Genomic DNA, 27,710 nt, shown 5'->3' with positions numbered 1-27,710 from the left:
TATGACATTTAAAACTATTTAACAGATATGAAAAAGAACTATACAACGCACATGAAAATAAATTTTAAGAGTTATAAATTATTCTACGTTTCTTCAGTAATCTCCTGCATTTTAAGGTGATTTGAAAGGCTTAATCTATATATAAAACGTCTAAATATTTATAAAACATTTCTCTAAAATGGATGTACCGAATTGTTGGAAACTTCAGCACGTGATTATGGAGGTCCTAAAGAAGAACGTGATGCTCATGAAATTTCATTTTTTTTTTTTTAATATGTATTTATGAGTCTAGTCTGAGATTAATAGAAAAATTTGATATCAAAAAACAAATTTCACAAGTATTGCGTTCTTCCTTAGGGCCTTCACAATCACGAACTGAAGTTTCAAATGATTCGGTGCACCCAATTAGAGAAGAATTTTATAAATATTTACATGTTTTATATATAGAATGACCCTTTCATATCACCTTAATTGAACGAGGAGCTATTCAGTTGGAAATCAGTGAAAATGATTTCCTCGTTCGAGAACCGATTGCCTTTATTTCATAAGGTAAGCAACAATTAGATTCGATAACAAGTGACGTTCGGCCTTAAAATAAAAAAATATAAAATAATAATAAATTGAAAAAGAAAAAAAAAAGAAAAAATCAGACTGTTTTGGTGATTTCCAGTGATTTATGCTTGCAATATCCAGCTAATTTGTCCGTAATTTCGAACATTCAAATTCATGATCTCCTGAGGGAATAATCCCTCGGAATTGAAAACAAACGCTTCTAATGAAAAGTATCCACTTACTCAAACTCAGAATTAAATTTTCTCCCTCACAGCCCGATATCCGTGATTCCCACGAATGTTAGTTTTAGACTGAGATACAAAACCGTATATAACAATTAGGCCATTTGCATACGTCCCGGCAAAACTGACGCCGGCACCGACTTTTCTGCCAAAAACAATGTAACTTTTATTTATTTACATTATTTCCATCGAAAAAAACCGGTGCCAACTTTCCTGTCAAATACAATGTAATTTTCATTTATTTACAGTTTCCATTCAAACAAACCAGTGCCTACTTTTCTACCAAAAACAATGTAACTTGCATTTATTTACATTATTCCCATGAAAAACCGGTGCCGGCATCGATTTTTCTGCTAAAAATAATGTAACTTCTATTTATTTACATTAGTATCATTGAAAAAACTCGGTGGCATCGATTTTTCTGCTAAAAATAATGTAACTTCTATTTATTTACATTAGTATCATTGAAAAAACTCGGTGCCGACTTATCTGCCAAAAACAATGTAATTTTCATTTACTTACATTATTTCCATTTAAAAAAACCAGTGCCAACTTATTTGCCAAAAACAATGTAACTTCTATTTATTTACATTATTACCTTTGAAAAAAATCGGTGCCGACTTATCTGCCAAAAACAATGTAACTTTCATTTATTTACATTATTCTCATTAGAGAAAACCGGTGCCGATACCAACTTGTCTGCGAAAAACAATGTAATTTCTATTAATTTACATTACTCCCACAGAAAAAAACCGGCGCCAACGCCAACTTTTCTGCCAAATACAATGTAACTTTCATTTATTTACATTATTTCTATTAAAAAAAACCAGTGCCAACTTTTCTACCAAAAACAATGTAACTTGCATTTATTTACATTATTATCTTTGAAAAAAATCGGTGCCGACTTATCTGCCAAAAACAATGTAACTTTCATTTACTTACATTATTCCCATCGAAAAAAGGACCGGTGTCAACACCAACTTTTCTACCAAAAACAATGTAATTTCTATCAATTTACATTATTCCCATTGCAAAAAACCGGCGCAAACGCCAACTTTTCTGCTAAAAACAATGTAACTTCAATTTATTTACATTATTCCTATCGAAAAAAAAAAAAAACCAGTGCCAGCACCAGTTTTTCCGGTCGTGTGCAAAAAGCCTTAACACTAGAACAACGGGCAGATTTTTTTTTGTATAGGATGAGCCATTTGAAATAAGTCATTTCTACCCATCTTGGCAGTTCTAGTGTTAAGGTCTCATCCCTTCGACAATAAATGCGCGAATTACCATTCTACCCAACTTTGCTATCAATACTCGAAGAATACAAATTTCATATCATTATTAACTTCTGCGTAGCTTTTCCGTCATTCTGGCCAGTGTGCGCTGTTTAAAAACCCGCGAAATGAATTCCACTACACGTTTTTGGAATCCACATTGTACAAGCTCGTGAATTCTCCAAAAAAAAGAAAAAAAAAAAGAAAAGGAGAAAAATGGTCGCGTTCCGAGGAAGAAATCTCTTCACGAGTGTAAGCTTCCAAACGCGACGTAAAATCAATGAGAAACAAAATGTCTTCCCCGTAGAAACGTTCGGGAGAAAAAGCTATGTGGCATGCGTTTCCGAAAAATAATCTTTGTTTCTCGCTCGGCGCAATTTTAGAGGCCTTTTCAGGGCCTATAAATACTGCTTTAACGTCCCCGCGAGGAAATTAACAACGGTAGGTGCGAACATCAGCGGGAATGTGCGTTCTAAATGTTCCCCGAGTAACGTAAGTGTGTGATACGCGTTATGTACAACTGCAGAACCGTGTGTGTCCTCACCCGAGTCGAAATTCTGGCTCTACTTTGTACCTGCGTAATCTAAGTTAATCCTCTTTTGGTCCTTCTCCCTTTTTCAAGTTCTAATTTCAATCTTGCACGTCCTATTTAAGGGAATGTGAAAGCGGCATCTTAGTGGTCAATCGTTCATGAAACTTTTCGCCGAATAGGGTGTACCAATTTCTTTCAAATTTTACCACATGAATAAGGAAGGAGAGGTTCCTTCTTCATATACACAATATAAACACGCAATTGTCGACAAACGACGCGACTTTGCAGCAATGCAAAATGTATCATGCGGATCTATTCGTATGCGGAAAGAATCCTAATGGACTCGAGAATTGGGCACATCTCCACGTTCGACTCCGCCGTAGTCAGCCATTTTTTTTCTCGAGATGTTCCTTTTTCATATGCACAATATGAACACGCAAATGTTGACAAACGACGCGACTTTGCAACAATGCAAAATGTATCATGCGAATCTATTTGTATGCGGAAAAGGTCCTCATGAACTCAAGAAGTGGGCACATCTCCACGTTCGACTCCGCCGTAGTTAGCCATTTCTTTTTTTTTTCGAGAGGTTCCTTCTTCATACACACAATATAAACACGCAATTGTCGACAAACGACGCGACTTCGCAGCAATGCAAAATGTATCATGCGGATTTATTCGTATGTGGAAAGAGTCCTAATGGACTCGAGAATAGGGCACATTTCCACGTTCGACTCCGCCGTAGTTAGCCATTTCTTTTTTTTTTTTCGAGAGGTTCCTTCTTCATATACACAATATAAACACGCAAATGTTAACCAACGACCCGACTTCGCAGCAATGCAAAATGTATCATGCGAATCTATTCCTATGCGGAAAGAATCCTAATGAACTCGAGAATAGGGCACATTTCCACGTTCGACTCCGCCGTAGTCAGCCATTTTTTTTTTTCGAGAGCTTCCTTCTTCATACACACAATATAAACACGCAATTGTTCACCAACGACGCGACTTTGCAGCAATGCAAAATGTATCATGCGAATCTATTCCTATGCGGAAAGAGTCCTCATGAACTAGAGAATTGGGCACATCTCCACATTCTACTTCGCCGTAGTCAGCCATTTTTTCTTTTTTTTTGAGAGGTTCCTTCTTCATACACACAATATAAACACGCAGGTTTTGGACATATCGATGTCACACTGTCCGTATTGGGTTGCTAGTCATCTCGCCCTAAGTGACAAAAGGATTAAGGTCTGACGTGAGACCTCAGTTGTACAGAAGTTAGCATTCTTTGTCCTATCTCGAAACTCTTTAAGGTCTACAATTGGAGATTCCAAGTAGGATCTAAATTTCGACTCGGGTATTCATGCTCGTGCACGTGGCATCGATTGTGGTATAGGCACTATGGCTTCTGGACGTACGCTAAGTTCTGTGATTTTAGGGTACATCCTCAAGGGACGCCAGGGAGAAGCTGCCCGCGAGGACGACCGGGATTCCCCCAGGACACGAGCCGCCGCTTCTCCGTGAACCTCCCTTGATCAGGTTCAGATCGTTACCGTATCCTGAAAGTTACCTTATGACAATTATTACGATAATATTAAATATGCGTTTACACGTGACGTGGCGTAGCCTATAGGTCTCCCTTCTGCTTCTGTCCTGTCGTTTACACCGTTTACACTCGTACAGCTTGCACGACGTACGATTCCGTCCTCATGTCGGACGATCCTGAGTTTCCGGTAGGACGAAGAAAGTGTCGATTGACCCGCGGTCCTTTACGAGGCACAACTTCGCATAAGAGCTAGAAACGATTATTGACGAGCAAAATCGATCTTGGTTTTGAAGAGAGGAAAAGACATTTCTAGTCTTAGGCAATAGTGATAAAGTTTGACTCTCACTGCAGTAATAACTACAAAAACGCTATTGATGGACTCTCGATTATCCGGAAAAAACGCCAGAAAGGATTATTGATGAGCAAAATCGATCTTAGTCTTGCAGGGACGAAAAGACATTTCAAGTCTTAGGCAATAGTGATATAGTTTGACTCTCACTGCAGTAATAATTACAAAAATGCTTTTAATGGACTCTCGATTATCCGGAAGAAACGCCAGAAAGGATTATTGATGAACAAAATCGATCTTGGGCTTACAGGGACGAAAAGACATTTGCAATCTTAATAAATGGATATTTGCAATGTTAACCAGTAGCGATAAAATTTGACTCTTACTGCAGTAATAATTACAAAAACGCTTTTAATGGACTCTCGATTATCCGGAAGAAACACCAGAAAGGATTGTTGATGAGCAAAATCGATCTTGGTCTTGCAGGGACGAAAAGACATTTCTAGTCTTAGGCAATAGTGATAAAGTTTGACTCTCACTGCAGTAATAATTACAAAAACGTTTCTAATGGACTCTCGATTATCCGGAAGAAGCGCCAGAAAGGATTATTGATGAGCAAAATCGATTTTGGCCTTGCAGAGAGGAAAAGACATTTGCAATCTTAATACATGGATATTTGCAATGTTAACCATTAGCGATAAAGTTTGACTCTTACTGCAGTAATAATTACAAAAACGTTTTTAATGGACTCTCGATTATCTGGATGAAGCGCCAGAAAGGATTATTGATGAATAAAATCGATTTTGATCTTGCAGGAACGACAAGACATTGACATTCTTAATAAAAGATGTTTGGAATTTTAGGTATTGGTGATAAAGTTTGACTCTTACTGCAGTAATAATTACAAAAACGTTTCTAATGGACTCTCGATTATTCGGAAGAAGCGCCAGAAAGGATTATTGATGAGCAAAATCGATCTTGGCCTTGCAGGAACGAAAAGACATTTGCAATCTTAACAAACAGATATTTGCAATATTGAACATTAGCAATAAAATTTGACTCTCACTGCAGTAATAATTGTACAAAAGACAAGAGCTCTTGTGATGGACTCTCCGTTATCCGAATAAGAAGCCAGAAACAATTCTTGACGAGCAAAATCTGTTTTGGCCTTGCAGGGACGAAAAGACATTTGCAACCTTAACAAAGAATGTCATTAGTGATAAAGTTTGACTCGCACTCCAATAATAACTGCACAAACGTCGAAAACGTTTGTAATGGACTCTCCGTTATCCGAATGAGAAGCCAGAAATAATTATTGACGTGCAAAATCTGTTTTGACCTTGCAGGGACAAAAAGACATTTGCAATCTTAACAAAGAACGTCATTAGTGATAAAGTTTGACTCTCACTCCAATAATAACTGCACAAACGTCGAAAATGTTTGTAATGGACTCTCGATTATCCGGAAGAAAAGCCAGAAACAATTCTTGACAAGCAAAATCTGTTTTGGCCTTGCAGGAACGAAAACACATTTGCAATCTTAATAAAGAACGTCATTAGTGATAAAGTTTGACTCTCACTCTAATAATAACTGCACAAACGTCGAAAATGTTTGTAATGGACTCTCGATTATCCGGAAGAAAAGCCAGAAACAATTCTTGACGAGCAAAATCTGTTTTGGCCTTGCTAGGACGAAAAGACATTTGCAATATTAACAAAAAACGTCATTAGTGATAAAGTTTGACTCTCACTGCAGTAATTATTGCACAAACGTCGAGAACGTTTGTAATGGACTCTCGATTATCCGGAAGAAGGGCCAGAAACAATTCTTGACGAGCAAAATCTGTTTTAGCCTTGCTAGGACGAAAGGTTGTTTGCAATCTTAACAAAGAACGGCATTGTGGATAACGTTCGACTCTTTTATTGCAGTAATAATTACCCCAACGGCAAAAACATTTGCAATGGACTCTCGATTATCCTAGGTAATGTCCGGGAATGGGTGCTCAGATAGTTGGAAATCAAGGATATCGCAAACATATTGAACAAGTTGAAGAAACAACGAAAAGGATTGAAAAAGGTAAAGAAGTTTTATTTTCTTTAAAATTAACAAGAACGGATTACCCACCGTTTCCACATTGTTGGGCACGTATCCACGCTATGTTAATCACGTGTCGGCAAACAATGTTTGCTCGGTATGTTGCGCTTTTTCTCGTTAAGGTGACACGAAAGTGGCGTCTGGAAAAGTCTCGTTTCTGAGATTTTTTACCAAACTGGATATACCGAATTGTTTGAAATTTTACGGCATGAATGTGGAAGCCTTAAAGAAGGTTCCGACATCCATGAATTTTAATTTCTTGAAATTTGCTTATAAACATTCTTTAAATTTTTATAGAAAACAATGAGATTTGTTGGGTGTCGGGATCTTCTTTAGAGCGTCCATATTAACGTGGTAAAGTTTCAAACAATTCGGTATACCTGGTTTAGAGAAGAGTTTCATAAACAATTGTAAGACCGTAAGACCCCTTACATGCTACTTTCATGTAGCTTTAAGGGGATGTGAAAGTGGCATCCGGAGAATCAATTGTTCATGAAGCTTTTCTTCAAACAGGGTGTACAGAATCGTTTCAAACTTTACCACGTGATATATGAAGGTTATAAGGAAGGTTCTGACACCCATACAATTTCAATTTTTATACAAAATTGTAAAAAAGTCTATAACCAATTTTTTAATTTTTAAATTAAATACAGATTAAAAATTGGAATTTCATGGGTGTCAAGACCTTCCTTATAGTTTCAATATTTACGTCAGAAAGTTTCGAACGATTCGGTATACTTGGTTTAGAGAAGAGTTTCATAAACAATTGGCATCCGAAGAATCAATTGTTCATGAAACTTTTCTTCAAACAGGGTGTACAGAATCGTTTCAAACTTTACCACATGAATATGAAGGTCATAAGGAAGGTTCTGACACCCATACAATTTCAATTTCTATACAAAATTGTAAACAAGTCTATAACCAATTTTTTCATTTTTAAATAAAATACAGATTAAAAACTGAAATTTGATGGGTGTCAGGACCTTCCTTATAGTTTCAATATTTACGTTGGAAAGTTTCGAACGATTCGGTATACTTGGTTTAGAGAAAAGTTTCATAAACGATAGTAATACCGTAGGACCCTTCATATGCTACTTTCATGTAGCTTTAAGGGGATGTGAAAGTGACATTCGAAGAATCAATTCATGAAACTTTTCTTCAAACAGGGTGTACAGAATCGTTTCAAACTTTACCACATGAATATGCAGGTTGTAAGGAAGGTTCTGACACCCATACAATTTCAATTTCTATACAAAATTGTAAACAAGTCTATAACCAATTTTTTCATTTTTAAATTAAATACAGATAAAAAATTGGAATTTCATGGGTGTCAGGACCTTCCTTATAGTTTCAATATTTACGTTGAAAAGTTTCGAACGATTCGGTATACTTGGTTTAGAGAAAAGTTTCATAAACGATAGTAATACCGTAGGACCACTCATATGCCACTTTCATGTAGCCTTAAGGGGGTGTGAAAGTGGCATTCGAAGAATCAATTGTTCATGAAGCTTTTCTTCAAACAGGGTGTACAGAATCGTTTCAAGTTTTACCACGTGAAATATGAAGACTATAAGGAAGGTTCTGACAGCCATAAAATTTCAATTTTTAGACAACATTTTGAAAACGTGTATAAACACATTTTTTAATTATTTTCTAAATTAAATAAAAATTAAAAACTTCATTCTCATGGGTGTCAGGACCTTTCTTATAGTCTCAATATTTACGTTGTAAAGTATCGAGTGATTCGGTACGCCCAATTTGGGAAAAAGTTTCATAATCGAGACCTCTTTGACGTAACTTTCATGTCACCTTAAAATCGTTCATAAGAATTCCACTATTGTTGAACAATGTTCTCTCCGTCTGTATCGGTCTCAAAGCGATTTCTAAGCGCTCATACTTGCCCGAATTTGTTCGCTACGTCCTGAACAACAATTGTCGGCAGTACCACTACAGCGTCCGATAGGGTGTACAGTTAAATCGCAAACTGGATAATAAGTACCCGGTTAATCGAGAGTGTAATGTATATCGAACGTAGACGAAACCGTAGGAGAGTTCCCTTAAGAAACAATATTTGCTAAATTATCGAATTTGTGGCAACAGCCGAACAAATACTGTTGTCACCCCGATTCGAAATTTTAGCCATACTTTGAACCTGTGTAATCTAAGTAAGCCCTGTTTTGGTCCTACATCAAGCTTTAATTCCGCTTTTCGACCTGAACCGACCTACTTAATGCGAATTAATTCCTACTTCAGGCCCACAAGTAGAAAAAATGGAAATATCTTTCACACTTAAGGTCCAAAGTATGATCGTATAGACTTGTAAACCCGTCTGTACACTGGGAGACATCAATGCCCTCCCATCCTGCACAGGCGATGCCGTATCTGCAGGGGAGGCATTTATGTCCGCCATTGTACACTGGGAGACATCAATGCCCTCCCATCCTGCACAGGCGATGCCGTATCTGCAGGTGAGGCATTCATGTCCGCCATTGTACATTATCTGAAAACCGACTTAAGGCCTACAATTAGAGGTTCTAAGTAGGATCAAAATTCCAACGCGGGACTACTCGATCGAATAAATGGTATACACATTGTTGTCGCAAGTTAGGAATACTGCGATCACAAATGCACTTTCCGTTTCCTCGGTTTATTGTCCATACAGCGAGAACATTTCTGCATGGAAATGTTGTCATTTTCAAGTGTTCAGATTTGCTGAAGCAAGTAGACTCCCTTGTTATGACCATGAATTACATTGTTGCGAGTGGTCCTGCAAATGTGGCCTTGCACTGTTTATCGTCACTTGTATTTACTGACTGTAAGGCCAAAAGCAATTTTGCTCGTCGTTGGACAACCGACTTGGGACTTCTCGATGGAACAAGCGATACACACATTGTTGTCGCAAGTTAACCCTTTTAGTGCCGAGCAACGATATATCGTCGTTTTACAAGTGCTAACGACTTCGGCCGGTATTAAAAGGGTTAAGAATACTGCGATCACGAATGCACCTTCTGTTACCTCGGTTTATTGTCCATACAGCGAGAACATTTCTGCAAGGAAACGTTGTCGGCCAATGTTTAAGTATTCACAATTGCTGAAGTAAGTAGACTCCTTTGTTATGACTATGAATTACATTGTTACGAGTGGTCCTGCAAATGTAGCCTTGCACTGTTCACCGTGACATGTACTGATCGTAAGACCAAGAGCAATTTTGCTCGTCGCTGTTCCCTTGTTATGACTATGAATTACATTGTTGCGGGTGGCCCTGCAAATATGGTCTTGAACTGTCTGCTGTGACTTGTACTGATCGTAAGACCGAGAGCAATTTTGCTTGTCGCTGCTCCCTCGTTATGATTATGAATTACATTGTTGCGGGTGGTCCTGCAAAAGTGGTCTTGCACTGTCTGCTGTGACTTGCACCGACCGAGAGATCAAAAGCAATTTCGCTCGTCGCTGCTCTCTTGTTATGATTATGAATTACATTGTTGCGGGTGGTCTTGGAAAAGTGGTCTTGCACTGTCTGCTGTGTCTTCTACTGTTCCTAAGACCAAGACCAATTTTGCTCGTCACTATTTCTTTGTTATGACTATGAATTACATTGTTGCGAGTGGTCCTGCAAATGTGGTCTTGCACTGTCTGCTGTGTCTTCTACTGTTCGTAAGACCAAGACCAATTTTGCTCGTCATTATTTCTTTGTTATGACTATGAATTACATTGTTGCGAGTGGTCCTACAAATGTAGCCTTGCACTGTTCACCGTGACATGTACTGATCGTAAGACCAAGAGCAATTTTGCTCGTCGCTGTTCCCTTGTTATGACTATGAATTACATTGTTGCGGGTGGCCCTGCAAATATGGTCTTGCACTGTCTGCTGTGCCTTTTACTGTTCGTAAGACCAAGACCAATTTTGCTCGTCGCTGTTCCTTTCTTATGACTATGAATTACATTGTTGCGGGTGGCCCTGCAAATGTGGTCTTGCACTGTCTGCTGTGCGTTCTACTGTTCGTAAGACCAAGATCAATTTTGCTCGTCGCTGCTCCCTCGTTATGACTATGAATTACATTGTTGCGAGTAGTCCTGCAAATCTGGCCGTACACTGTTTGCCGTGAATTGCACCGACCGTAAGATCAAAAGCAATTTCGCTCGTTGCTGCTCTCTTGTTATGTCTATGAATTACATTGTTGCGAGTAGTCCTGCAAATGTGCCCTTGCACCGTTTTCCGTGACTTGTACTAACCGTAAGACCAAAAGCGATTTTCTCTCATCACTGCTCCCTTGTTACGACTATGAATTACATTGTTGCGAATAGTCCTGTGAATGGCCTTGCACTGTCTGCCGTAACTTGCACTAACCGTAAGACCAAAAGCAATTTTGCTCGTCGCTGGACAACCGACACTTAAAGATCTCACCGCGACTCCTTCGTCCTTACCGGTGACTCGCGAATTAAAATCGGAGACCGCTCGCTTTCGGTTTCTCCACGGGTACAAAATAGTCCGTACATGCAACCAAGAAACCCTAGAGTGCGACATGCATCTCGAGCAATGACATCGATGTTCCAGCGAAGTCCGAAGTGCAACTCCTTGGTTGCAGGGCGGCGACTTCGGGCGCCGATTCAAGAGACGAGGACGTCGCAAGCCTCGCGACGACGACGCCAAGGACGAGGACGAGATCGGAGGCGACGACGCTCCTAAAAGGGGAAGTCGAAGAGATCCGAGAGTCCTTCTTCCGTGCCCAGGGAGAAGGAGTAGTCGCTTTCGGAGAGTGGAGGCTCCAACGAGAGCAGGGGCTCCCCGAAGTCGAGGATACTCATGTCTGAAACAAGAATCGGTCGTTTTAAAGGTTTCTGCAAGCTATTCGATGCTTTTACACATATTTTATGTAAGGATACCCCTTGAGAGGATATGAGAGGCCCTGAGAAATTTAATTGAGGTCGATAAATTAAAATTCATCTATACCCTTTTTCAGTGACAGCCATTTTGAATACCCAAGTGGTAACATAAACTGGCGCGTCCCGTTAACGACATTTATATTCATGTTGAAGTCTTTTACAATTTACGTTCAGAATTATACGAACTGAAGCGTTGCATATGTCATTTCAGTGAAGTAATGACGAAGAGATCGATGTAAAACTGTCGAAATCCCGTGAATTCGTTATTCTAACGACTGTTTAGGACCAACGTCGCCATCTGTGACGTTTAGCTGTAACTAAATTTTTGCTCTAAATATACGTGTTAGCCCCGAGACTCTCTTGCAATCGTGAGTGAAAGTATTTTCTATATTTTCCCATTTGACTCTGTATTATTCCATTTCTATGGTATCCAAAATTGTTCGAGCTATCACCTTAAGGCGATATGAAAGACGCTGAGAAATTTAATTCTGCAGTCAATTACGGCATCAAAAACCACGAATCCAGAGGATTTTTGGAGTCTTACTTCGATTCCTTTATAATTAGTGTACGAAAACGACATGAAGTATGTCATTTGGTACGATACCCGATATAATTCGATACAGCTGTAGATATAAACATGAAGGTCAGTAATGTAGGGCATCAAAAACCATGACTCCAGGGAATTTCTGGCGTTCTAATTCAATTTCTTTATAATAAATGTACGGAAATGACATATGGAACATGCCATTTAGTATAACATCCAATATAATTCGACATAGATGTCGATACGTACACGAACGTTGGTAACGTAGATATTCAGAAGAATCTTTTTTACTGGCGTCGATCAATCTTCTCGACCTGTTTCACTTTACCGTAACGTTACAATTGAGCGTATAGTAGTGTGTGAGAATATACCTATAGGCTAATGTTTCACTTACGAAGTAGTATAAGAAGATCCGACAACATGTATTTAAATCGTTCCCGCTTTAGGGGTCCAAGATCTTCAGATTTTTCCTGATATAGGCCCGAGCGCCTCCTCGATGAAATTTTGCAATTAAAAACTATCGTTTACTATCGTGTCCGCTAGTCTTTATCCCGTCAAAAACATCACATTCTGTATATAATCCGTGGATTATCATTTCACTTTGTATATCTTAATTGCAAAATTAAAAGCATTTTGGGGAATTTACATCGATAGGAAACGTTTTGGTCATGTAGGATTAGAGTTCCCTCATTTTCCGCGCGTAGCGCTCGCGTCGTTACATCTGCAAAAATCTGAGATTCTGGGGTCAATTTCTGTGGAACCGTCCATAGGTGTTATGTCTCCTTATACTACTTCATGGTTTCACTGTTATGGCTCCCCTTATAGTTACTTAACGCCAAGTACATGTAAACGATTTAGGTTGTTCAATATCTAGTTGATAAACCAGCCATAAGCGTTCCTGGAAGCGTGTTGAAAATCCTTCGAAAGGACTCCAGCGAGTCCGGACCTACCTCAACGCCCAAGAACACCGCGGTGAGTAACCGCTACCTAACTAGAACTTTGCCTGTGATGTGATTTCCACTGATGCAACACAAGTCACAGCCAGAGCTCCATCAGGTAACGGCTAGGACGGCATTCTGGAAGAGCGTCACGAAGACCCCCTGGAAATGGGGTCCGAGATCCAAACGTTACTCCGTCGCGGTTCGGTTCTCCAAAATGTGGTTCTTCGTCTCTTCAAGGCCACTGACCTCTGTACTAACTTAATAGCTCCTATCACACGAAATGGTGTGACGATTTCAAGCGAATACTCGGGTTTTGGGCACATCAACTAATATTGTAGTATCTGCGCATGCGCTGAAAACAGCGCGCTCTTCAAAACAAGTATCCAGATCATAATCTATATACTAATTAGAGAGCTGATATCCTACATAATGGCGGGACGTTTTGGAGGACCACAGAGGCCTCTGGTTATGAGCGTGTAAACTAATATGTTTCACAGTTACCTTCTCCAATTTAATGTTACCGAAAATTTTCGAACTCTAAATTCCACGGCGCTAGGGAGCCGTGCCTCCGTTTCGACAATAGCGTGGAACATCTTCCCGCTCATCACTGCTCGAAAATTTCAGGGCTTTGCAGCCAGGGGGGCGACACTCCTTATGGGAGGAGTGTAACGCGGAAGTTAGTTTACTCCAAGCAAAGACTGCGCTAGTGTCGTGACTTCTCACTCTAATAGAAAGAGAACAGCAGAGAAAAAAAATATTCTAACCAATAGCAAGAGACTCCAGGAGACGCAGCATAGATGCGCATGAAAATAGTCGAGACAAGTGAACCCAAGTGAACCTAACCTCGATTAGTGGCAATGTTTTTACAAGTTTCGATTACCTCGGGTATTAAATCGCGAACGTGAGTTTGTGAGTAAAAGTGTAAATCAAGAACAGTTTGTAGTTTCTTAGTATAATAATTGTAATAATTAAATGGATTAAATGCGATCTATAGATCGCATTTAATCCATGAAACTAATTATAACAAAAAATTAAATTTCTATAAAATTTGTATAACGAAAAATATTTATACGTTCATAATAATTAATATTTTTATCTTCATAAATCTTTTACTTTTTAGCTAATGTTTAATGTAATTATTTCCGTTCTTACAGTGATTTAAAACAGGTGTTGCACCACTGACACTTTTGTTACGTATTTTGTTTAATATACTGTTTTCTTACATTTGTGTGTGTCAGTTTAAGCAACGCCTGTTTTAATCATTGCAAGTACTTTTTAAATCCCGAAAATATCCCTTCGTTTAATAAATGAATTTGAATAGCCCGCCAAATATTTTAGTTCGCGAAGAAGGTTTACTCCAACCGAAGATGGCGGTAGTGCATAAAGCGTTACACCCCAATACATGGCAGTGTCGACCCCCTGATCGCAGCTGCTGCGCATACGCAGATGGTACTTGTTCAGTACCGGTATCCATATTCGGTGGTGCCAATGATGTCCCCAAGCGAGAAGACCTATGCAAGCGATCCAGTTGTACAGACAGAGATCCGTGCACCAAGGTCCCCGATGCTCGTAGACGCACTGGAAGTAGATCTCGAAGAAGGCGAAGGTGATTACCTGGCGAGGTGTTTTGGTCCTCGGTCTGCAGCTGGAACCGGCCACCTCCCATCGGGCCGAAGTCGTCGGACTCGCAGAGCAGAGCGTCCCTCATGCCCGAAGAGGAGGCCGTCAGGGCGGAGACCTCCGACTCGTCGAGCTCGGCCTTCAGCGCGTGCGCGGCGTCGACCTCCACCGCCTGTACGGCCTCCACCTTGACTTGGTTCCGAGCGACCCGGTGACCCTGGCCACTCTGGTCGCCCTGGTCCGCCTGCGTGGCCCGCTGTACCTGGTCGCCCTGGCTCGCCTGGTTCACCAGAAGCTCCGGAGGCAGACTCGGCATCTCGGGGGGCTTCGACGGCGCGAATAAGGACGAGGCGTTCGCGACTGTCCTCGCCCCGGGGTCGTCGGGGCACAGGAAGACCTCGATCTCTCCGTGCGAGGACCGCATGTGTATCTGGAGCTGCAAACAGGGTTAATTAATGTTACGATTCACTTAAGGCCATACGGAAGATATGTAATCTCTCTTTTTGTAAATCCGATTTTGTGTTACAGACATCGACCCTAGGTAGGCACTTTCAATCCCATTTTGTTTTACAGACATCGACTCTAAGTAGGCACCTTCAAACCCATTTTGTATTACAGCCATCGATTCTAAGTAGGCACCATCAATCCCATTTTGTATTACAGTCATCGACCCTAGGTAGGCACCATCAATCCCATTTTGTATTACAGCCATCGACCCTAGGTAGGCACCTTCAATCCCATTTTGTATTACAGTCATCGACCCTAAGTAGACACCATCAATCCCATTTTGTATTACAGCCATTGACCCTAAGTAGGCACCATCAATCCCATTTTGTTTTACAGCTCATCGACCCTAGGTAGGCACCTTCAATCCCATTTTGTATTACAGAAGTCGACCCTAGGTAGGCACCTTCAATCCCATTTTGTATTACAGTCATCGACCCTAGGTAGGCACCTTCAATCCCATTTTGTATTACAGTCATCGACCCTAGGTAGGCACCTTCAATCCCATTTTATATTACAGTCATGGACCCTAAGTAGCACCTTCAATCCCGTTTTTTTTTTACAGCCATGGACCCTAGGTAGGCACCTTCAATCCCATTTTGTATTACAACCATCGACCCTAGGTAGGCACCTTCAGGTGATGTGAATGTGGCGACACAATAGTCTCGTTTATAAAACTTTTGGGTGTACCGAATTGTTTCAAACTTAACGTAGCAACGTAGATATTTCGAAAAACCTTCTTTACCGACGTCGATCAAGTTCCTCGGCGTGTTTCACCTCATCATAAGATATTGAGATTTAACTGTTAGGAATCGATACCGATTGAGACGTATTATATCCATGACTAACCTTGGGCTGGCCGAAATTGCTGATGGGCTGTGGGACGTGTAGCGTGGCTTCCGGTGGCGCTTTGACGGCCATGATGGCCTGTTCCCGATAGGCCGAGACGGATCGTAGGTCGTGGTACGTGACGTAGGCGTATTGCCGGTCGGCACAAAGCTCGCGGAGATTCTTCTCCGCTCCGTGGATCAGTCGGTCCAGGGTGTTCTCCTTGGCCTCGAGATCGGCCACCTCTCTCCTGAGGTCGGCGATGTCGTTCTGCTCCCCGGGCAGTTGGCCACCCCTGTTGGATTAAACCGCTCGATTTATGACGGACCTGTTGCGGTCGTTACGGAACCATAAAACCGGAAAGAGAAAGGCTTACGGTAATCGAAAACGAGATTTATATCCCGAATTAACACTTTAACGGTTTTTCACGAGTTACTCGTCATGGGGAAATGATCGCGTTTGGAGTAACGATGAGTATACTCGTCATGATTAAATCATTCATTTTGGGGTAATGATGAGTATATTCCGCATGATGAAATCACTACTTTTAGGGTAATGATGAATATACTCTTCATGATGAAGACCCGTATATCCACCATGATTATATCATTACTTTTGGGATTATGATGAATATACTCCGCATGATGAAATCATTCCTTTTGCGGTAATGATAAAATCATTCCTTTTGCGGTAATGACGAATATACTCTTCATGATGAAGACCCGTATACCCGTCATGATTAAATCACTACTTTTAGGGCAATGATGAATATACTCTATATGATTAAATCATCACTTTCGCGGCAATGACGAGTATACTCGTCATGATGAAATCATTCCTTTTGTGGTAATGATGAATATACTTAGGAATTTACTTATATATGAATTATGAATATACTTATATACGAGTATACTTGTCATGATGAAATCATTCCTTTTGCGGTAATGACGAATATACTCTTCATGAGGAAGACCCGTATACCCGTTATGATTAAATCATTACTTTTGGGATTATGATGAATATATTCCGCATGATGAAATCATTACTTTTAGGGTAATGATGAATATACTTTTCATGATAAAATGATCAGTTTTGAGGCATTGACGAATATACTCGTCATAATGAAATCATTCCTTTTGCGGTAATGATGAATATACTCTTCATGATGAAGTAATCACCTCTGACACAATGTCAAGTATACTTGGCACGATGAAATCCTTACTTATGGCGCAATGATGAATATGCTTTTCACGGTGAAATGATCACTTCTGAGGTAATGACGAGTATACTCATCATGATGAAATTACCACTTTTGGGGTAATGATGAGTGTACTTATTACGTGACAATCGGCGCGTAGCCGTTACGCGTGTCGGAAGTGAAACTTCTAAGTTAACCCTAGACTTTATGTATAATTCCCAGATGGACAAATTGATGCACAATTGCCATCAAATTTGCCTCATAAGAGATCATGAAGTTCCGAAATATCTACATTATCTATGTAAATTATACTTCGAGTAGATGTTTTTAACCCGTTCGTTACCTTGGACGAGATATCTCGCGACCCAATACTGACCGATTAACGCTTTTGACGAGATATCTCGCGACCCGATACTGACCGATCAACGCTTTTGACGAGATATCTCGCGACCCGGTAGTTGCCGATCAACGCTTTTGACGAGATATCTCGCGATCCGGTAGTAGCGGATTAACGCTTTTGACGATAATCTAGCTTTCTAGCAACAATATTTTGATATTCTAGATGAATATATTTACAAAATAATAACACACAATATGTGCCCATAATTATGAAAGTGGTCTAAGTCATATATTTTTTGTTTCGAAATTACATTGAAATAATATGGCGTGAAATAACTGATAAACTCATTTTTTTTTTTTAATTTTGACTTAGACCACTTTCGTAATTATGGGCACATATGTCGAGTGTGATGTTACAAGGATAGGGGAATTTCACTGCAATTGTGGATTCAAGTTAAATAATTATTACCCGTATCGATTTACATATCTCTTGCGGGTCTTTACTTCGGTATGTGTATTAGGTTAGACGGCGGTCTNATTGGGTCGCGAGATATCTCGTCCAAGGTAACGAAAGGGTTAACAGGGCACGCCGGAGCAACGGCAAATACAAAATGCCCTCGTTGAATCCTAATTCAGTTATCGTGCCACATTCGAGATAACTCGCAATGCCTTATCCGTCTTTCCACGAACAAAGAGAGACGTTCTTCCCGGACGACTTTTTCGGGCAGCTCAAGGAAGATCCCGTAAGAAAAAGTTGGAGTTCCGAAAGGAACAGGCCCTATCGCCATAAGTCTCTCCAAGAATGGACGTCGGAAATGGGAAATCCTTCGCTCTAATTTATGGTTCCTTTCCGTTAAGCGAGTGCAACGATAAGCGTCGTTTATAGCGGTAATCGCTATCAGCACATTCCTAAAATGTTGCATCGGCACCGCCCACGGCTTTAGGAATTAATCTTAGATCCTGAAGATACTAGGTTTGTTCGTTTTGCCTACACTTTCTACACTTTTACGAAAAGTGTACACTTTGGCGTTCGTTTTGACGGAAGGGACGCAGACGCCGCTGTTCGTTTTGCGAGGGCATCTACCCCGAGGGTACACTTTCTCTACACTTTCTACCCTCGATCCCGAGCGAGGGCAAGAAGGGTAGTCCGCGAATTTGGCGGCAAATTTCAAAATTGAAGAGACCAACAAACGGGAAAATACAAAATTTATGCTAACGTCTCAACGTAATATAAATAGAAGTAATTATTAATGCATCTTCTTCGTGTATAGAACGAATTAGCGTTTTAGTTTTGTACGTAATGTTTGAAAATATTTACAATAATCATGTATTACTACGTAACCGCGGTTGGAATGAATTAACTCTAATTTTTCCCTGTCGTAGTTAAATTGTTTTTCATTCTACTGAAATAACATTCTGACCCTTATTGATCCTCAATACCTGAAATTCGTGAAAGGAATTTTCATCTTCTACAATTACGAGGTAATAGAACGAATTGTAGGATTTGAAGAAAACGAAGACAGCCCAAGAAGGAAGGCTGGAGGAAGCATTACATTTTCGTATTCATCATCCTCCGATACGGATAACCTCAAAATAGCGTACCACTGTACTAAATCGGTCATCTTGGACTTTCATGAGGTTTCTGGCGTTCGGAATGTCGACGAAAGTGTATCGACCCTTCTGCACGTTTCAAGAAAAGTGCAGTACCCTCATTACCCTCGAGGGTAGAAAGTGCAGTCAACGCAAACAAACCTAATACGTTTGTTCGTTTTACCTACACTTTCTACACTTTTACACAAAGTGTACACTTTGGCATTCGTTTTGACGGAAGGGACGCAGACGCCGCTGTTCGTTTTGCGAGGGCATCTACCCCGAGGGTACACTTTCTCTACACTTTCTACCCTCGATCTCGAGCGAGGGCAAGAAGGGTAGCCCGGGAATTTGGCGGCAAATTTCAAAATTGAAAAGACCAACAAACGGGAAAATACAAAATTTATGCTAACGTCTCAACGTAATATAAATAGAAGTAATTATTAATGCATCTTCTTCACATATAGAACGATTTAGCGTTTCAGTTCACGAGCACGAGTGAAATTTTATTTAAAAAAAAAAAAAATGTATTGGTTCTAATCTGGGATAAATAAGACAAATCTTATTAAAAATGAAATTTCATGAGCACCACGTTCATCCTTATGGTCTCCCTAATCACGTGCTGAAGTATCCAACGGTTCGGTGCATCCTGTTTAGAGAAAAGTTTTATAAATATTTTGATATTTTATATATATAGAATGACCCTTTCATATCATCTTAAATAGCTAAAGGAAGTCATTCAAAGTGTCCTACAATGTAACGTTAGATTAAGGTGCATACTCATGCCACACTTTTAATGTTAAAAGACATCCTTTAGCCATTTAAGATGATATGAAAGGGTCATTCTATATATATATAACATGACAAAATTTTTATACAACTTTCCTCTAAACGGGATGCACCGTTGGAAACTTCAACAAATGATTATGGAGGCCCTAAGGAAGAACGTGGTGCTCATGAAATTTCATTTCTTAATAAAATAGTTAAAAGACATCCTTTAGCCATTTAAGATGATATAAAAAGGTCATTCTATATATATATATATATATATATATATAACATGACAAAATTTGTATACATCTTTCCTCTAAACGGGATGCACCGTTGGAAACATCAACAAATGATTATGGAGGCCCTAAGAAAGAACGTAGTGCTCATGAAATTTCATTTTTAATAACAATTTTTCTTATATATCCCAGATTAGAGCCAATACATTTTTTTTTTTATGAAATTTCACGAGCACCACACTCTTTCTCAAAGCGTTCATAATCAGGTGTTGAAGTTTCAAATGATTCGGTGCATTCAGGTTGGATAAAAGTTTTATAAATATTCTTACGTTTCATATATACGTTTTATATATTTTTATGTTTTATTGAATGCCTATAGAACCCTTTCGTATCACCTTAAGGGGATGAGAATGTGGGATCTGAACAGTCAAACATTCATGAAAAATTTTTCCAAACTAGATATGGTGAATTGTTTCAAACTTTACAACGCGAATATGGAAGGTATAAGGAAAGTCCTCATAAAATTTCATTTTTTATAGCAAATTTTAAAAATATCTCCGAACAAATTAAAAAAAAAATTTCATGAGATTCAGGACCTTCCTTATACCCTCGATATTTATATCGACAAGTTTGAATCGGTTCGGTACACCCAATTTGGAGAAAAGTTTCACGAACGAGAACTCTAACGCCACTTGCACATCACCTTAGACTGCAGATAAAGGACGTGTTTTAGTGTGAAAAGTAATCTGGAAAAGGTAAACGGCAGTAAATACCGATTTCCTCGGGATTTCTAGCATGAGACCTGATCACTTCGGGATTAAATGAGCCCTTTTTTTCAACAATTGGATGTCCGACGTTGAACCATCTCCACGAACGCCATTTGCACATCACCTTAAAGACTGCAGATAAAGGACGTGTTTTAGTGTGAAAAGTAATCTGGAAAAGGTAAACGGAAGTAAATACCGATTTCCTCGGGATTTCTAGCATGAGACCCGATCCCTTCGGGATTAAATGAGCCCTTTTTTTCAACAATTGGATGTCCGACGTCGAACCATCTCGTTGGGTGCACGCGGAAGAGGAAAATGGCGGCCGAGGTTCCCTCGCGAACTCACTTCCACTGGATGTTGTTCTTGCTTTTCTTCTCCAAGATGCCGATGCCCTCGAGGACGTTGGTGATGTCGTAGATGCGGCGTTTCTGGACCTCGAGCTTCTCGGAGGCGACGTTCAGGTCCACGACGCCATCTCGACTGTTCTCCACGAGGTTGATGAACTTCTTGGTGAGCAGACTCAAGGACGTGTCGTACCGCGTCCTCTCGACGGTCTTGCCTGGGGAGAAGCCACTTAGAGCCGCGTTCTCTTTGTCTCGGAAAGTGAAATTGCCGGTACGAGCTAAAGGGTCCTTACTTTTGGTGGGCGTGTGTCCGGCCAGGGAGTTCGATCCCGACCTTCTGCGTTTACCTCGGGGGGCCTTGAAAGCCGACTGGCTGGGCCCCGTCGTTCCCACCTCTAAGTTCAGTCTTCTCTTCACCGCTTGCACCGAGATCTGGGGACAATCGAGGCGTTGCAATCATGAAATAGTATAAGGCGACATAATGGATGGTTCCACAAAACGTGACCCTAAATTCGGAACCCAGGATCTCAGATTTTCTCGGATCTAACGACGCGAGCGCTACGTGCGGATATTAAGGGAACTCCAATCCTATGTGACCAAAACGTTTCCTACTGGCGTAAATGACCTAAAATGCTTTTAATTTTACAATTAAGGTCCGCAAAGCAAAACAATAATCTGCGTATGATATACAGAACGTGATGTTTTTAAACGTGATGAAGACTAGCGGACATGCTAGCGGTCCGGAATTTATAATTGCGAAATTTCATCGGAGGCGGTCTCGGCACTAGATCGGAAAGAATCTGAAGATCTCGGACCCCTAACGTGAAGACCATGATGTAGTATAAAGATATAAGGCCACTTGACTAGATATAACGCCAATGGTGGATTCCACAAAAAAGTGACCCTAAGTTCGGGACCCAGGATCTCAGATGTTCTCGGATCTAACGACGCGAGCGCTACGTGCGGAAAATGAGGGAACTCCAATCCTACGTGCCGAAACATTTCCTACCAACGTAAATTACCTAAGATGCTTTTAATTTTGAAATTAAGGTACGCAAAGTGAAACGATAATCCGCACATGAAATACTGAATGTGATGTTTTTAACGCATTCACTGCCAACTACGAGATATCTCATTGTAAGCGTATGTATCAAGGATCTCAGATTTTCGCTGATCTAACGGCGCAAGCGCCACTTGCGGAAAATGAGGGAACTCCAATCCTACGTGACCGAAACATTTCCTACCGACGTAAATTACCCAAAACGCTTTTAATTTTGAAATTAAGGTACGCAAAGTGAAACGATAATCCGCGCATGATAACAGAACGTGATATTTTTAAACGTGATGAAGACTAGCGGACCCACTAGCGATCCGTAATTTTTAATTGCGAAATTTCATCGGAGACACTCTCGGCCCTAGATAAAAAAGAATCTGAAGATCTCGAACCCCTAAGGTGAGGACCATGATGTATAAAGATATAAGGCCACTTGACTAGATATAACGCCGATGGTCGATTCCACAAAAAGAGACCCCAAAATCGGGACCCAGGATCTCAGATTTTCAGTGATCTAACGACGCGAGCGCTACTTGCGGAAATTGAGGGAACTCCAATCCTACGTGACCGAAACATATCCTACTGGCGTAAATGACCTAAAATGCTTTTAATTTTACAATTAAGGTCCGCAAAGCGAAACAATAATCCGCGCTTGATATATAAAATATGATGTTATTAATGCGATAAACACTAGCGGACATGCTAGCGGTCCGTAATTTTTAGAAAAAAGTGTTGTATTCGAATCAAGTGTTTTGAAGGGGGTTTCACTTCACCTGAAGGTATACAAAATGAAACGATAATTGTGCCCATAATTATGAAAGTGGTCTAAGTCATATATTTTTTGTTTCGAAATTACATTGAATTAATTTCGTTTGAAATAATATGGCGTGAAATAACTGATAAACTCATTTTTTTTTTAATTTTGACTTAGACCACTTTCATAATTATGGGCACAATTCGCGCATAATATACAGAATGTGATGTTTTTGACATGATAAAGCGGACGATAATTTTGAATTGCAAAATTGAATGGAGGAATCGCTTTCGGCCTTAGATCGGAAAAAAAATCTGAAGATCTTGGACCTCTAAATTGGGGACGATTTCAATACATGGCGTTGAATCTCCTTATATTACTTCGTGGTTACAACACTCTCTCTCGCTCTTTCACTTGTATCGGGTCGTTCCAAAAGTCCGATATTTTCCTCGGCGAATTTTCTTTCGAGATAACTACGAGCTAAAGTGACACGAAAGGGTCATCTAGGGGTCTCGTTCATCATTCTTCCGAACTGGGTATAACGAATCGTTCGAAATTTTACCACGAAATTGTATCAAGTACTGCCCTAGTAGCACAAAATATTTGTCCTATATTTTCTATATATTTAACGAATATCGTACATTTTGTAAATATTTGCCAGACATTTGAAATATNTCGACGTCGATAAAGAAGATTTTTTTAAATGCCTACGTTGCCGTCGTTGGCGTTTATATTGACAGCTGGGTCGAATTATATTGGGTATTGTACCAAATGGCGCTCCATGTGTTTTCATAATATTTTTCTACCAGATATACAAAACATTTCGTTTCATTTTAATACAAATATTTTTTAAATATTATCTGCCGAATATATTGTAAACGTTTTAAAAATATTTAAAATCAAAATCACACGTTTGGCTCCTATAATGAAATAGCGGAAGGAAAATATTAGAAATATTTCTCGTGTTTTTTGATACCTTGCTCCTATAATGAAATAGCGGAACGAAAATATTAGAAAAATTTCTCGTGTTTTTTGATACCAAATGAAGTATCCGATAATAGTCGCGAGATGTTAAGTGCCGAATATATTGTAAACGTTTTAAAAATATTTAAAATCAAAATCACACGTTTGGCTCCTATAATGAAATAGCGGAAGGGAAAATATTACAACAATTTGTCATGTTTTTTGGTACCAAACGAATTGTCCGATAATATTCGAGAAGTAAAAAATGTATTTTCATTATATGTTTATAAATTATTAAAACTAAATAGGTAATTGAGATTTCGACAAATATTTCACATAAATTCGAATGAAATCTACACATCTTAAAAGATCTGTCACTTGAGATATTTAGCAAAGATTGCAAACCAATATTTCGAAATTATTCTCTGCTACTAGGGAAGAAATTAATCTTTACCGGAAGTTGCATTTTTCGCTCAGGGTACTTTTTCCGTTATATAAGTTCCCGCCGTCTTAATTACGTTATGTTACGTTACGTTACTCTGATAAAAATGTACAACTGGAGGCGAATAAATTATAGTCCTATACAAACCTAGTAGACCATTACTTATTTCTACATTTTTCGTTTAGTTGAAAGTATTTCACTTTTAATTCCCGTTAAGAAATAATTATTTCAATCATTGAAAATTTCACTTGAGTCAACCCTAGTAGCATAGAATAATTTCTAAATATTTCTTTGTAATCTTTGCTAAATATTTCAAGCGATGATTTCTCAAGAGTTCTTGTAGATTTCATTCGAAGATATTTGAAATATTTGTTGAAAATCTCAATGACATATTTAGTTACAATAANTTATAGAGATAATATTCTAAAGTAAACGTTTTGCAATTATTTCAAATGTCTGCTAAATATTTACAAGATGTACGATATTCGTTAAATATATAGAAAATATAGGACAAATATTTTGTGCTACTAGGGAACTATCCGATTTTTAAATAGGCACATTTAATTCATTTCAAGTGCCTCATTTTTCTCAATGTAGAGACGGCGGGAACTTGTTCCTCGACCTAATACATAAAGCTGGCAAAAACAGAAATGAATGGCAATAAATAGCAATAAATTAGCAACCAATCTGATCGAACGTGCCAAATTGGGGAGCTTTATGTACATCTTTTTCCAGGTGTAGCCCACCTTGTTTCTCTTGCGGGGTGCCGAGACCTTTAGAAAATTGTTACTTATGGAACGACCCGATAGAATACAAATAATACAAAGAAAAGGGAGGCATTACCTCGGCTCGCGGGGGTGGCTGCGTGGGCTTCCTCGACACCTGGTGGCAAGGAGTCTGCCCGTACTGGTGGTCCTGCAGATGCGGACTCGGCGTCTCCTCGGCGATCTTATGCGTCTGGACCTCGTCTATGGACCCCTCGTCGATGTACTCTTCCTTCACCGAGGGCCACTCTGAAAACGATGGACGGTTAACCTCTTCACTTACAATATCGCGTGAGAGACGGGTATACCAATCGGGCCAAACGTGAACAAAACGTGTGAGAGACGTGGTATGTCAATCGGGCCAAACAACACGTATAAGAGTACGTTTACGTACACGTAAACAAAACGTATAAGAAACGCGTGAGACTTTGAACGTTCCGCCAAACCGTGAAATGGCCCGATGTATGACCAACATTTTTCTTGTTTATGGCACGCGCTACTTGAAATTAAATCGTAAGTCAAGGGGTTAAGGCGAAGTGAAACACGTCGGGGAACTTGATCGACGTCGATAAAGAAGATTTTTTTAAATGCCTACGTTGCCGTCGTTGGCGTTTATATTGACAGCTGGGTCGAATTATATTGGGTATTGTACCAAATGGCATATTCCGTCTGTCGTTTTTGTGCAATAATTATAAAGAAATCGAAGTAAAACTCCAGAAATCCTCTGGATTCAAGCTCTCTGGGGCCCTAATTGACTGCAGGGGGACCCACGGCGCCATCTGTGATTTCCAGGTCAATTAAATTTTCACTCCGAGACCTCGTATTACCATCCTTTTGGAATAGAAGCGCATACGACACTTTTTTTGCCTTTATCCCGTTCAAATGCGAGTTTCTCGATTACCAGAGTGTTCTAAATTGTCGTACAAAGTTAATAACACTTTCATTTCTCATATCAGAGTCTTCAATAAACATGTATCGATTTTCCTTAAGGTGAAGTGAAACACCCTTCCAATCAGTCAATTCGAATACAACCCTTTTTTTGAAGGGTATTCGACCAAACTGTCCAAAACTTTGACACATCACTCCTGATCATCTAAGAATTGTCCTGATACATTCAAAATTTGGATTTTGAAAAAATATATGTAACTAAGCCCATATCAGAACCAAAACGGCGTCGAGCTCTCATATTTCGATCGATATACAATTATCGAAGACTCCAATATGAAAAACGAAAGTGTCATTACATTTGTACGGCAATTTAGAACACTCTGGTAATCGATAAACTCGCATTTGAATAGAAAAAAAGGCAAAAAAAGTGTTGTATGCACTTCTATGCTAAACCGATGGGAATAAGAGGTCTCGGAGTGAAGATTTAATTGACCTGGAAATCACAGATGGCGCAGGGGGTCCCTCTGCAGTCAATTAGGGCCCCAGAAAGCATGAATCCAGAGGATTTCTGGAATTTTACTTCGATTTCTTTATAATTATTGTACCAAAACGACAGGTGGAGTACGCCATTTGGTACAATACCCAATATATTTCGATATAGCTGTCAATATAAAAATGAACGTCGGCAACGCAGGCATTTATAAAAATCTTCTTTATCGACGTCGATCAAGTTCCTCGACGTGTTTCACTTCACCTCGACCGCGTTATACGCGATTCTACTGTATCTGACCACGAGAGCAGCGGAAACCAAAAGAGAAAGAACAGTGGGGTCGTTTCTTGCTTTTTCTCCGTCTTTTTTATGAAACTGTTGCTGATCCGATTACGAATGCAGCAGAACCGACAGAGAGAGATTAGAGGGGCTGTTTTCCCTTTCTTTACGTGTAACCCTTGCTCGGTGCGATATGGCGACTGCTGTCTAATTGTGAGATAGAAACGAAGAGAACAGCCTCTTTATTTGCTCTCTTTTTCCTCTTCGCTGCCTTCGCAAGGCTGCAGAGTTTGCGAGAATACCAAGGAAATGATTGGGCTTGAAGGCCTCATACGTCCCACGTCCATGGTGGAACGTTTATGGTGGAATGTCCATGGTGAAGGACTCACCCAGCTTAGTCTGCACCATATCGGGGGTGACCGGCCTGGCGGGGTCCTCCAGGATAACTTGTCTCTTGACACGAGGCATTGTGGCAGTGATCGAGTTGCTGCAATCAAACGGGAGGTTAGAACGATCTTCAACCTTGCCCATCTTTTTTTAAATTTAAACATAGGACTCATAGAGGTGATATAAAACAGTTATTTTATATATATTAGAGGTACCTATAAGTGATCAATTATTTTGAAAGAGGGGTTTTAGGCGTGACAAAATTTTATTAGTCATGGGTACCCATAATATAAAACGTAAAAATATATTTATCATAGGACTCATAAAGGTGGTAGAAAAGTTATTTTATATATATTAGGGGTACCTATAAGTAATCAATTATTTTGAAAGAGGGGTTTTAGACGTGAAAAAATTGATTACTCATGAGTACCCATAATATAAAACGTAAAAATATTTATTATAGGACTCAGAAAGGTGATATAAAACAGTTATTTTATACATATTACGGGTACCCATAAGTAATCAATTATTTTCAAAGAGGGGTTTTAGACGTGAAAAAAAAATGGATTACTTATGGATACCCGTAATATAAAAC

General features: G+C 39.6%; 1 protein-coding gene across 1 annotated transcript; it reads right to left on the bottom strand.

Annotated features, from left to right (window-relative positions):
- Positions 1–8,952: 8,952 nt before the first annotated feature.
- Positions 8,953–27,203, bottom strand: LOC105694394 (transcription factor E2F1). The gene is made up of 7 exons (XM_023434817.1): positions 27,118–27,203; positions 25,151–25,320; positions 21,388–21,526; positions 21,096–21,309; positions 15,871–16,144; positions 14,512–14,953; positions 8,953–11,336 (listed from the first exon to the last, which is right to left on the bottom strand). The coding sequence occupies exons 1-7, from the start codon at positions 27,194–27,196 to the stop codon at positions 11,212–11,214; spliced, it is 1,443 nt and encodes a 480-aa protein (XP_023290585.1). The 5' UTR covers positions 27,197–27,203; the 3' UTR covers positions 8,953–11,211.
- Positions 27,204–27,710: the final 507 nt, after the last annotated feature.

The sequence above is a fragment of the Orussus abietinus genome, unplaced genomic scaffold, assembly GCF_000612105.2.
Source record: "Orussus abietinus isolate OABI.00-Male unplaced genomic scaffold, Oabi_2.0 scaffold75, whole genome shotgun sequence".
NCBI classification, from domain to species: Eukaryota; Metazoa; Arthropoda; class Insecta; order Hymenoptera; family Orussidae; genus Orussus; species Orussus abietinus.
This window is presented reverse-complemented; position numbering and strand designations above follow the sequence as displayed.

Bases quoted from the DNA above. Each gene is read 5' to 3' on its own strand.
- LOC105694394 (XM_023434817.1), bottom strand. From the start codon at position 27,196: ATGCCTCGTGTCAAGAGACAAGTTATCCTGGAGGACCCCGCCAGGCCG. The intron at 25,321-27,117 runs GTGAGTCCTTCA...CATCGTTTTCAG, and splicing joins TATGGTGCAGACTAAGCTGG to AGTGGCCCTCGGTGAAGGAA. The intron at 16,145-21,095 runs GTGAGTTCGCGA...TTAATCCAACAG, and splicing joins AAGAACAACATCCAGTGGAA to GGGTGGCCAACTGCCCGGGG.